The 13,658-nt window shown below is 41.7% G+C and overlaps 1 protein-coding gene across 5 annotated transcripts; it reads right to left on the reverse strand.

The window, feature by feature from the left end:
- Positions 1 to 7,358: 7,358 nt before the first annotated feature.
- Positions 7,359 to 12,042, reverse strand: LOC116841654 (trypsin-like). 5 transcript variants are annotated; one of them, XM_032809870.1, is made up of 7 exons: positions 11,811 to 12,042; positions 11,266 to 11,450; positions 10,841 to 10,938; positions 9,331 to 9,487; positions 9,122 to 9,232; positions 8,860 to 9,015; positions 7,359 to 8,368 (listed from the first exon to the last, which is right to left on the reverse strand). In XM_032809870.1, exons 1-7 carry the CDS (start codon positions 11,884 to 11,886, stop codon positions 8,111 to 8,113), a joined length of 1,041 nt encoding a protein of 346 aa, XP_032665761.1. In that variant the 5' UTR covers positions 11,887 to 12,042; the 3' UTR covers positions 7,359 to 8,110. The 5 variants fall into 5 exon arrangements, with proteins under 5 accessions (XP_032665761.1, XP_032665759.1, XP_032665763.1 ...); XM_032809868.1 differs by having other exon boundaries at positions 11,799 to 12,042; XM_032809872.1 differs by having other exon boundaries at positions 11,266 to 11,375; positions 11,811 to 12,021.
- Between the last annotated feature and the right edge of the window lie 1,616 nt (positions 12,043 to 13,658).

Consider the following 13,658-nt stretch of genomic DNA (forward strand, 5'->3'; position numbering starts at 1 on the left):
CTTTCCCCTCAGAGAGAGAGAGAGAGAGAGAGAGAGAGAGAGAGAGAGAGAGTTGTCACAGATCAATGAGAAAACCTTGCCCTCTTCGGCACATGACCCTATGATCGTGACAAAATGCAGATTCGTGAACACGAATTCTCTTACGTGTCTGACAAGTTCAAAGGGCAAGGGTGATCGTCCCTCCTAGCTCGTTTGTCGCGTCAGCCGAGGAGAGGGCATTCCGCAGTGAAATCACGTTGCTGAAAGTTCTGTTTCTTATTCTTGCCGCAGAAGAACTAGAAGATCGTCGTGCGAGGGGGATTTCACGGGAATAACAAACTCGCGAGGGGCGAGTTCTTGCGTTACGCCGCTGTCTCACTGTCAAAAGAATGCAGAAATACACGCGTAAGCGATAAAATAATAAGAAATGACATATCCGAGCAAAAATGAGGAAGTAGGAGCAGAGAATAACCGACACACCGAGCAAACTAATGCACTAATCAAGAAAAAGCACGTATCGTACGTAAAAGCACGCGAAAAAAAGGAGAAGTCAGAGAACGTTACTTTCATAAATCTCGCGAAACTTGGAACACGAAGAGGCGCAGCCGTCGTTAGTCGCGCTGACCTCTGTCGTTCTGTTTTCGGAGATGCAGAGAAGCGGAAAGGTACCAGGTCCAGTAGCCGAGGCGAAGCCAAGGGGCGAGAGCTAACAAATGGCAAAGATTTAAGCGGCGCAACCGCCGCGGCGTGCGAGCATTTTTCATCGGTGGGAGAAGGGCGTCGCTCGCGCTGCGTTAAGTAATTGCATCCCGACGTTCGCGAAAGGCGAAGGATGGGACGGTCGGGGGAAGGAGAGAAGTCGATAACGAGAAGAAGCACGGAAGACCAAGTCGGCGGGAGCAAACCGCGAAACCTGTTATCGGGCTTCGCGGATACATCGGCGAAATCGCAACCCAATTTCCCGATCAAATCCTATCTTCGCGCGATCGCTCGGCCCGCCCGACGGGCGCGCCGTGGAAGAAATACCGCGCAGGTCAGGCGTGTAATTTCATCCGCGGCGGACGATGACGTTGAACGGATCGTAGGTAATCCAAGAACAATGTGCGAGGGGCGAGTTGCTTTCGCAATCATTCGCGCTACCACAATCTCGCAATCTCGTCTCTTTCGCGCGGGGAAAGCTCTCATCGAGCAAAAGAACTCACAAATAGCGTTAATCAATCCCTGAGACTAGGCTGCGCGGCAGCCTCGAGTGTACAACGGGGAGTCGTTCGGTGCATCTGCACCGAGAAGAGTCAACGTTGCTCGCCCGGTGTGCTATATTTGTCACGGCAGCGCGCAATCAGACAGAAAGCAGCGAATCGTTTTGCCTTACAGCGTGTCCGCCGAATTCCTTGGGGAGCGGAAAACATCGAGGAGAATAGAGATTGCCCATCCATTTTCCATAGTTTCGGCCGTGGCGCCGAGCGGGAAAGTTTCTAATGACTCTGTCCTACGATCGTTTCGCGCGAGAGAACGATCGCGGCGGCACGGCAAGATAACGTGAACGGTAAGAAAGAGAGAGAGAGAGAGAGGGAGGAAACGAGCGGCTTAGACCGCGATACGAATTTCGTAAGAGGCATTAACTTCCGCAATAAACGCTGCCAAGAAATTAACGGTAAAGCGCGCGCGAGAAACTTCTCTCTCGCGGCGGAACTATTAAATGGCCAGGATATCGCGCCACTTGGACGTCTCGCGGAACGGGGTGATCGCATAATCCCTTTATTAAAATGCGGATTACTGTCAGCTCTCCCGAAATGTTGGTATTTCATTATTTCTCGCGGGGACGCGACGATTAAGCACCGAGTTTGTGAGAGATCGTGATCCGATTCGAGAGCGCTTTTCGCAGACGAAACGTATCAATCAATCAGAAGCGAGTTTTTTCTAACATATATACAGGGTGTCTGACGCACAAAGTGTCCTATATCTCATGTATACATAGATTAGGTTAGACTGAGCAAAATTTCTTTACCATTTTGCAAGTAACCGTGTAGATTTTTAGTTATTAACTAAACAATAATGGCGCATCATCACGCGTGATATAGCAGACGCCTACAGTTGTGTATTTTTGAGTAAGGTTAAACTGAACAAAATAGTTCTTTACCGTTTTGCAAATAAAATTTTCATAGATTTTCAGTTATTAATTAATTGTCGCAGGCGATTTATTTTATTTATAAATAACACAAAATCGTTCGTGATTGTTGGTAGGTAAATAGTAAAGGATTTTTGTGTTCAGTTTTTGACCTAATCTATACATGCACAAAGTATACGACACTTTGCGTCAGATATCCTGTATATTGTAATGAATTTAAATTGTGTAATATATAATATATACTAGCTTAAACTACCCGGTATTGCCCGGGCTTTTTATACCTAGAACATCTAAACTTAAATTGTCACAAAGTGTCAAGGGAATGAAATCGGGAGCAGGCGATATCCAGAGAATGTCCAGGTTTCAGTCTATATTTTCCGGGAAATCCCAAATAGTAAATGTACAAAATTTGGCTCAGATTGATCAAAGAATTTAGAACTTTATAGGAAATATACAGACAGATATTCTATTTTATACATATATAGGTCGTTGTATTACAATAGAAGATAATTTGTAGAATATCCTGTGTACTCCTAAAAGAGCAAGATACAAAAAGCAAGGTACAGAAGATGATTTCACTGGCCTGGCTTTACGTAACTTCACTGTTCACCTGAGATAAGTGTAACATTGCATAAGCCACCCCTCGTTAGTCGGCTGACATCGTGAGCTTTTGCCGCGTAATGAAACGTTAATTTTTGATGCGAACTGGAAGCAAAGCTCACGAGAGCCTGCTAATTGGAGCGAGTCGCGGATGACGTCGCTTGTCACAAGACAGGCGGTTTCCTCATAGAAAGACATCGAGCGCCAGCCAATTAGCCGTCTGCGTTGCGTCGAAGAAGACGCGACCCTTAGGTAAACGCAAATAAGTGACTTGGGAATTCTCGAATAGGCGAACTCGCGCTCAATGAGCGTAAAAATGATGGAGGATAGGCAAACGTCGTGGTGAAACGTCAGAAACGAATAGCGAAGGAAAGCGAGGGGGACGAATTGCGGTGAATGCAGAAGAAAGACAGAGAGAGATGGCACAGTTTGTGGCGCGTTTACATTTAATTAATTAGTCGGTCAACGTCGGCATCTTCCGCTAATGCGGAGGTACGAGAGAGGGCCACGGTGGGCGGGACGCAAGTTTAAGCGTGTTTCTTTCATCTCCCTTCGCAAAGCTGACCGTTGTTGGCATGAACCGCGCGACGTTATCGCGAGAGCGAGCGAAGATTTATCTTGCTTGAGTAATGAAGGTGCGCCAAAAGTGAAAGTTGACTTAATGAAAAAAGGTACAGACGTTATTAATATAGCGGTTACGTGTATTGAGCGTGTGTGGTATTGAGCGTCCTTGTTTTCTTTTTCTCTCGTCACTTTTAGTTTTCTTCTTTGCTTGAAACTCAGATTCGCGGGATGTTTAATAATCAATGTCCATAAGTCGAGGGCGTTGTTTTTTCGTCGCGCGGCGAATCGACTTTCGTCCCCCGATACGTTCGAGAACAACTTCGAGAAGGTGTTTCTGTCACACGCACATGACGAATAATCGAGAAACAAATCTATCTTCGAGAGGCAGTTCTTTCCAACCAATCAGTTTGCTGAATTTGCATCTCGACTGTCGCGACTCTTGCATATTCCGCCTCACGGTGGTCGGTATTCTGGCGTTAAGTTAATTATAAAAGCGAATTTTCGCATAACTATCACTCGGAAAGCAAATTCAGCCGTTCTGCCTATTTCGCGGTAGCAGCTATTGGAATTTCCGGTCATATTCGAGTGAAACGACTTCCTCGTGTATCTACGGGCTGGTTCCAGGCGACTATTAATGCGTAACGGAGTCATTAAGCGCGAGATTCGTTCCTCGAAGTCGTCTCTCGTCGCGGAGTCGACGCTCCTCTTACCGCCTCACGGCTTTAAATGCGTCGTAAAATCATCGTTGATCACGTAAGCGACCTTCGGCGCTCCACGCCGTCGCCATCCGACGTTCGACGATCCCGATTGATCTATTTGTGACGCGTGTATACGTTCCTGTACACGCAGTTGTCCGCGGATTTATAGACGTTTATGTCTAACGACGACGACGACGACGACGGCGACGAGCGAAGCGTCAAGAATACTCGCGCGTTCGTTTCTCCCATGAAATATTTAACGATGAGGAAGATTTTACTGCGTGCTGAGAGCAGCACAACCCAACCAACTGAGTAATCCGTGAGTCATCTAACGAGTCGAGATCGATCGCACAAGGTGGGGAAGCTCTTCCGCGAGGAACACACATCTGCTCGCCGAACGAACTTGCCATTGCACCTCTGAGAGACGAAAATGCCTACGCGCGTGCTCAGATATAGCGCAAATGTGCAATTAACATAATGAGCTCGCCCACAGAATACCCACGAATCCGCTGAAGGTGTCATTAATAAACGCCTCTGTCGAGAGAGAGCACGCGTCCTCGCCTCCGCGCCTTTTATATCTCTCTCTCTCTTTCTATCTTTCTTACTTTTTCCCACAAGTACGAAGTTTGATGTTGAAGTAACAAACGCGCGCATGTTTGTCCTCTTTCCTCGACGATTTCTAGCCCGCAACGGAAGTCTCGCGTGAAGTTCCCGCACGGGCTGAATAGTCTCCATCGCGCTTTTCGCCCGCCGAATCCACCCTCTCGCCTTCGATTCCGCGAGTAATTAGAGGGAACTTGCTCGTCGGGAGTGCGCTCTATCTAACTCCTGAGGCCCCACCTATCAAATTTAGCTCGCTGTCGCTTTTGGCGAGGTTACTCGCCCCGCGGCAAGAGCGCAAACTTTTAATTTATTTAAAACCCCGCCGCGGTAGCCGAAAGGTCCTCCCCTGCGCGAGGGAGAGGAGAGAGAGAGCCGGGCCCTGTATATCCTCTAATGAATTCTTATTCGATCCCGCGGAATTAAAAAGGTCACGAATGAACTCTGTCGGTGTGCAAACCTCCCTTCCTTCCCCCCGCCTTCTTCTGCGTCGAGGAAGCGGCGTGTACACGTGGAGCTGAAAGCCCGGAGGGGCATCGGAAGACTCGTGAAAAACGTCCTACTGAGCTTAAAAAAGCGAAGCCGAAGGGGCGCGTGTATCAGAAGTTACGTTTATCAGGTGAAACGCGGCAGTTTTCAGCCACGGCTTCTGTCCTCCCCTCTGCCCGTCCTTGCCTCCACGACTCGTTCGTCTCCCGATTTTATACTCCACTTTCCTCTCGTCGTATCTTCTCTCCTATTTCTCTCTCTCTCTCTCTCTCTCTCTCTCTTTCTTTCTTTCTCGTATGCTCTCGCTCCTGTAGACTCACACGATCACGTCGCTGGGCATCGATCGGGCTTACACAAGCCCTGAAATCCCTACGAAGCGCGCGCGTCTCGGGTTTCCGCGCGGATTAACTTTCGGAAGCGGAAGCCTGCCTCGGGAGATTGCGGTCACGCGAGCCGGAAGAGCTCGGGCATTCATGCGAGAGTACGAACGGTAGGTGTTCCGCGCTCTGTCCTTGCCGATCAAAATGCATTGGGATCTATTTTTATAGGGTCATTCTGGATAACAAGATACTGTATTTCGCACGCTGAACGCATCGGCGATTACGTGAAATGCACTCCGGACGTATAAGTCGACTCCTCTCGCACGTAGAATATCAGACAGTAGTCGGGAAGGTTCGAACGCGGCGACCTCATCAAGTCGGATATCTGATCGGTTTCGAGTACGCACGATGACTTTGAAACCAATTGGCGACTTTGATATTCGCGGAAATTCACTTGGCAGGAGAATTTTTGGAAAGAATTGTAATTTCTCCTCATAATTTTTATTATTGATTTGCGCGTTTTCAGAACATGTTACTTAATCATGTCGAATAATCGGGTCGGATATTTTATTGAAAGGAAGGGCCAATGGCGATCCAATTTCCCATAATTTCTCGCAACTCGCTCCGTGCGTAGCAAATATTAGCGCGTGAAATTTATATCCAATCTGAAAGAGCAGCCAAGTCTCTGGGTTTCTTTGAAGGGAACCCGGCTCTCGTAGAATTTAATGCCGGTGCACCGAAGCCGGGCGGACGCGGCAAAGGAGCCGCGCGATTCGCGAATATGCCGCAGACATTTCCCCGTCTTCGCAGCGAGCAATCCGCTAATACATTTCTCGAGGTATCATCTGCCACGTATTAAGTGGGTATGTGCTTTTTACGCGTCTGCCGGAGCTGCTTCTCGTTTGAGATCAAAGTGGATACGTCATATATGTCTCTGTCTCCTCTCTCACTCTTTCGTCTTTCTTTCTTCTGCCTCTCGTGAATGTCTCTTTGCGCGCGAAGCAACGAAAAATCGCCCCTCGTATTAACCCTTTCGCACCTAATAACAGTTGTGAGAAATTATGAAAATTGGATTGCCCTCGTCTACCTCGAAGGAAATGCTGATGTAGTTATTTAATATAAGCAAACTTGTTTCGTAAAGAGAGTAGAAATTAAAAATTAAGATTCTTTCTGAAGAGAAAGAGAGTTCCCCTTGCAGTGTGAATTTTTTAAAGTATCGAAGTTTACTTCGTGATCGCAAGTTATCTTCGTGATATATAAACAGAATACAGAGATAATTCCTTATTAAACAAAAAAGAAAAGTAAGAATGTAAAGTAACATTTTTAATATATAAAGTTTTATTTTCGACAATATTAATCTCTTGAACATTGAGAAATTAACAATACTGTTTCTTTCGGATGATCTTTGCGGTAATCATTAAATTCATTTTGGCAGTCGTTGTTAGAATATATAAATAAAATATAACGTTCTATTAACAGAAAAAAATCGAAAATAATATAAACTGTATTATGAGTAAAAGGTAAAGAATATTTTTATCTTTATACAGATAAAAAATACTTTTTCATTCATATCTGACAACCGCACGCGCTGTCATGATATATTTCATTGATAAAGACAAATGTGTAGGCAAACTTTTCTAAAGCGTGGATATTTCTGTAAAAAGTGAAAAACCTAATGTGTGACACATCTATAATTGAAAAGATATGTACTAAAGAAAGATAACCAAGCAAAAATCCTATTGATTTTATTTTATATTCGTTATATTGGAAGTAATTAGATTCTCAATTACTGATAAGAATTGTAATCTTATCTTATCATTATCATATCATAGCTATTTAAAATCACGTTAATCGACTGTTAATAATTAAATATAAGTAAAACGGATAGGATGAATAGAACTCGTATAATAAATTAGATTTCAGATCTTTCTTATGTTTAAATAGAAATGAGAGCATTTGTGTGGTTCATTGGCGAATAAATATGCGATAAGGTTTATTTCCTAAGAGCATGCGTAAATATATTTATAACAATTTCAGTAATACGGCTAATCTGCCCGTCGATAACATTAACGGAAATTGCTCAAGACAAATAGGTATTTCGCCGAGTCATTAGGTGTATCGACGATTCCACAAAGTGTAAAATTCTTCACTTTTAAGTCGATCGTTAAAACATGTTCTTTCTCTGGCTTAAAACGTATTTTCACTCTGGTTTCTTAATGTCAAATATTGAAAGCTTTAAACATGAAAAGCAAAGAAGCTATGAGATAAACAATAAGATAAGCTTGAATACAAGTCGAAGCTTTTGAAATTTTGCAAAATAACGGGATGTAATAAATAATCGTGTAAATGCAACAGTACTTATTATTGTTTAGGAAATAATTATTGTTACAGCTCGCTCTCAGGTTTTTCACATAGCATGTAGATAAACGTATTTGCCGCACGCGTCCTGATATAAAATCTCTTGCGAAGTAAACAATCAATTGAGTGTTCGTTAGCAATGAATTGTAAAACACGATGGAAACATCCCTGGGAATTGTTTCGTGCACAGCCAGGTAAACCATGCAAATTTTCTCGTTAATTTAAAATTTTTCATTTACTACACGAGGCAATTCACTCGCATGTATCACTCGGTACGCAGCTATAAAATCCTGTGATTCGTTTCACGGTGTCGGCAAATATCTCGGCGTATCTATATGCTAACAAAGAATATCAATCTCAAGGTCCTATCAATCTTAATTAATCATAATCAATAGGACGAAGAATGAAACAACGGCCATGATCCTCGGGGTTTTACGCGCGCAAGAATTAGGCCCATCTTCTTTTTGTTCCTTTATATTGTTGATATTCTGTCCAATTGTTGATTCTATCCAATCTTTGTAGTAAAAAACGTTCGAATACACGCCAGGAAACTTTGGTAACGCACATCCTTGGCCGCCAGAAACAACACCGGTTAAAATGCCGTTGCAAACCATACCGCCGCCGGAATCGCCCTGGAAAATATTAATAAAGTAATTATCCCGCGAATTGTACACAAAAAGGAAAAAATTGTTGTCCACTTAAAATTAATATATTCAAATTAACGATCATTGTTTCATATATAATGAACATTATGTGACTTTGTTAGAAGATTTTTGGCCTTGAATTTTAACAATGTCACAATTTTATTCGAATACTGTAACAGTCGAATACAGTAAAAAGCACAATATAGTTATCGTAGTGATAATGATATCTTCTTTCGACACTTAAAAAACCTCATACTTTCAATCCAATATTTGATGTTTCTTAGTAAAAATTATTTTTAAATAATAGATATAACAGATATCTCTTTGTTGAATCATGTAAAATATATTCTTGCGCGAATAACTTATCTTCGCTTAAAACTACATAATCTCGTTTGAAAATAAACATATCAAAGAAGATATTTTCCAAACTAGAATATTTGTTTTCTGTGTACACAAAAGAAAAGAATGACGTATATTACTTGACAGGCGTCTTTGCCTCCCTTGAGGAAGCCGGCGCAGTACATTCCTGGGTATATTGTCGTTATGTTGATGAGCAACTCGCGACATTCCCTCGGTTCGCGAATAGGTAGTTCTACGTACATCAGATCGTTGGACACTATGGGAATATTCTGAAACTTGAGCGTGTTAGCCCGAGAGGCTTTAAGTTTTAACCTCAGGAAACAGAGCTTTCTCGTTAGAAGCAAGTTGTCCTGCGGTTAAAGGATTTCGCTGTGTACTCACCGCCGATTGATACCCCCATCCGGACACCACGCACAATGCTTTGGGTGTAACATCAGAAGTCGGTAAGGCAGCGCTACGAACTTCCGGAGTCATCGCGAAGGGTATCGATAGCTGGAAAATCAAACGTGGGCCGCGTTCGTTTTAAAAATTATGGGAATGTTTTCAGCGATGGGTATGGTTTGTAATACACAATGAGTCATTGAACGTACTTCCAAAATGGCAACGTCGTTTTGTAAAGTAATGTTGTTAAAGCGCGGATGCAATGTGATGACTTTCACATTCCGTCTCTGACCGGCCGGAGTAATGTCGGTTAATCTCATCTCTCCGGCAACCACGAGGATAGTCCAAGGTTCGATGATACTATCACTGCATAATTGATCGCTCCGTTTATCTTACCGATCTGATTACTCCCAGACAACATAATGTTTAAAATCGGGACATAAGACGTCTTAGAGATCATCTTTAAGATGTATTTCATTACGTATTACGTATAAATGTCTTTAAAACGTTTTAAAGACTATCTTTAAGACGTCTTATGTTCCGATTCTAGACATTATGTTGTCTGGTATAATTCGCGATTAGGTTTTATACAGAACATTGATGTACAAATAAAAACAATTCATCGACGTGTCACAAACCAAGGTAATCTGTTTGTTAAGAAGTTTATTCACCTAAGCTAAAATGCTTAAAATTTTACAAACGTATAACCTAACATTCATTGAAATAAAACACTTGTGCTTAAAATTTCATACAATTTATTTACGTCGTATTTACGTCGTATTTACGTCGATTTATTACGTTTCATGAGAAACTTGTTACTAAATACCGCAATTTTTTATACGTAACATTACAATAGGAGCAATATAGATGATTATTATTCCAATTTAACTTCGTAAAAAATGACATTATCTAAATAAAAAATGTATCGTTATAAATATTACATATTATAAAATGCGGAATAAAAGGAAGAGTAGTATTGACTACATCGTTTTTATGCAATGGTCGATTATAGGCCAGAAAATTGCTGTTTTATGTTTTTGAATAGCACTGAATAAAATGTGGCAAGATGGTATCATGAAATTAGTTAAATTATTATTTAGAATAATTTTATTATCTACATTTTTTATTTATTATTTAGACAGTGAAATAAATATATGAAAACGTAATTTTGCTCGATAAATTGTGAATTTATGGGTAGCTTTCTCGGTAAATACCACTGTAAATACGCCCCTTGAGGATACCCTGAACATACATGCCTGGTGAATAAACTTCTCAAGAAAGAAACGGATATAAAATATGCTGAGTCACACAATCTACGACAAAATATTATTTTGGAAATTATAGACGCAAACGTTCGAAATAATTCAAGCGACTCACAATAATTTTCAATTAAGTTGATTTAAATCCATTTAAATTGATCATTAATTATTGACTAAATAACTTTTTGCGTTCTTTAATTATTTTCCAAATGACTTTCAGCGTATCTGGAATCAGACTGAAATCTAGCGAGTTTGAGTAAGAAATTAGAAGAAACTTGCTGAAAATCAAGGTGTACTGTTGTTCTTGTAGTAAAAACTACAGTTGTAAATTGCAAAGTTTAATTTTTGTTAGAGCAAACACGATGTGTTCACTGGACATAGAATTTCCTAGAATTAAATTAATGGCGAACTAAACTGCGCATTGGAGCATAGAGTTAAGATACTTGAAATCGCGATCTACCGAAGATACATGCAGTGACCCGCAGTGAGGACTAATTTGTCACTGATGATACTTCCGCCGCAAAAATGACCCTCGGACCAGCTGCGCTTCAAAGACACCTAAGAAAAGCGCACATGCTATCAGATTCACGTTCGATTAACCTTCTAGCCGTGCGTCTTTTTTGACCCAGAGCAGTTTCAAAGTTCACACAGTTTTTGTAATATTCTAAATACAAATGTGATACTTCGCGATTTTTCGAGTTATTTTAAAAAAAGTCAGTACATATTGTACTAAATTACTTTATATAATGCTAAAATAAAAAATATAAAAAAATGTCAATTAAATAGTGAGTTCTCACCATTAGGTCTATTTAGATCTTGAACATGGTCAAAGTATACCCGAAACGAACACGGTTAGAAGGTTAAAGGTCAATCGACGAGTGTTACCTGATGAGGGAATTGCATCGAAACGGCCTTGGTCCCGTTGACTATACGACCGGTTAAACCATAAGTCGTCAAATTCATGAAGCGACCGGTATAATGTTTCGCCGACAAACCTGATGCACGAATCATCATCCAAATATCGTTACCACACTGTGCACACCGTGTATCGCGCTGTCGCGAAATGAAATCTAAATTGCGCAACGACAAAAGGATTGGCCAGTAGAGCGGAACTCGTAATATTCCACAACGCACGAATCGGTTATCGCATTATTCACGCCGTGAACGCGAAGACTATGTTCCGGGATGCATGTATTCCACGGTAATTATCGGCGAGTTAAACGAAAAATTAATTAACCGTGACGATTTTATCGGAGCGCGACCCTCGCGAATTTATGATTCGACAATGCACATTATTAACGCAGCTACGCAACACGAAATTCCCATTTACGGAAACGCACACCAACAAACACGCTGTCTCCTCGAAGCGCGTCGCGGAAATTCAAATCGGTCACGTTAACGGCACTGATGATATTTACCTTTGTACTCACCATACGTGAAATACGCGAGCACCAAAAACACTATCAAGTATAACGTAGCTACTGTTATTTTTGCCATTATTTTCATATTATTTAGTGAGTCTGAAGTATTCACTCGAGCCTGAAATGCTCACTCGACCGTTTACGAGTGAACACTGCCTGCTCAACACTTAATCACGTCGCGCAAAGAAACTTGTTATCAGGCCAGACTCGCTTTACAGACAAAGACTTTATCGTGTGTGATATCGGCTATCGGCTATTGTTTTGCTGAAATTGATCAAGTTCTATGTCAAGCGATGTCCTACATTTTTATGAATCATTTTGCGCTCATAAGTCCATTTCCTTTGTCACAACTTGAACTTTATTTGAAGGTGAACTCAACTGTATAAAGAAATCCAACGCAGGATGAAGAGACATCACGATTGTGAATCATGCAAAAGAATATACACCAGGGTGTGGCAGTCATAACTCGATGACAGGCTTAATATTTATTAGCAAGAACGATAATGGGAACGATAGAAAGATAGTGAGAGAATGATAGCGTTTTACATTAATACGCAAATACGATAAATATATAACTGAAAGCAAAACGCATGGAAAAAACAGTATGGTTAATTCACATATAAGTTTGATTGTGCCACCAGATTGAATCAAATCTGGCACAACTAAATTTAAGTGTAGGTTAACTACACTTTGTTCTTTATTGTATAGAAATGCTCATGACAATATTAGTGCAATTTTTTTATGTAGTTATAACTTTTTTAGAAGCGGGGGAGTGAATAAAACGAAATTATTTATGAACAAATGTGGACAAATCGTGGACAAACGAATGGCATGTTAGTTTAGGGGATGGCTTTTACTTTTAAGAAATTGGCACTTCGGGATGCTAATTGTCCGTTTTTCGTGTTTCTTCTGTAAATATTCCATTTCTACTTGATGAACAAACGAGAATTATATATGAACAGACGTGGATAAATCGTTGACAACCGACTCTAATAAGTAATTCAAAGGAAAACGCTCTTATTACACAGTAATCTCGCACAATGTAGCTTCGACAACAATGTTTGCTTATCACTGATTTCTTTGATACTTATATATATATCACCGACTATGAATATCGCGAGATACTGCATACTGGATATCAGACGCGATGGGTGACGTGCTTGTCTATGATATCGAACACGTGCGCGTGCATTGACTTCGGCTTTTCGAGCGAATACCGATATACGCGAACCTGCGGCGACTGTCGATAGCGCTTCGCATGGCGCTCGGCGTCGTGGGATCAGCGGCGAAGGGCCGCGACAATTCTTCCGGAAGCCGATGAAATTACCAAGTAGGATATATGGAAATGCCCTGGAATTGACAGAATCTTTGAATTCCCCCCTCGGGCCGGGCGACCGAGTGGCGTCTAGATATCGGACAACGACGACAAGAACTATCCGGGGGTAATGAGATTCCGGGACGGAGGCTATTTCCGGTGACCGGTGCAGCGGCTGGTCGCGGGATATTCGTCGAGGACGACGCTAAACTGCGACTCGCGCGGGTGTGATTCAATATGCAAAGTGGTCGGTGCAACTCACAGCTTCTATCGACGTGACTTACTGAGATATCGTTGCTAGCGTCGCGTAAAGATCGACTAACATTGACAAGGACAGAAGCGATAAGGACTGAGTAAGCGTTAAAAGAAAACTAGATAAAATTATATGCATTCCAAGAGACAAGATAAGCGTTAAATAGATCCATCAAAGCGTTCGGAACTTCGATAACCGAGAGATAAATCTACGATTAAAGCTCTGCTATTTCTAGCGCGGTCATATTGGTTTGATGACATCAGAAACGAGAAAAGAATACCGAAAAATA

This window comes from Odontomachus brunneus, unplaced genomic scaffold, assembly GCF_010583005.1.
Source record: "Odontomachus brunneus isolate Ranch 3 - 2012 unplaced genomic scaffold, Obru_v1 Obru_scaffold_017, whole genome shotgun sequence".
Classification (NCBI taxonomy): domain Eukaryota; kingdom Metazoa; phylum Arthropoda; class Insecta; order Hymenoptera; family Formicidae; genus Odontomachus; species Odontomachus brunneus.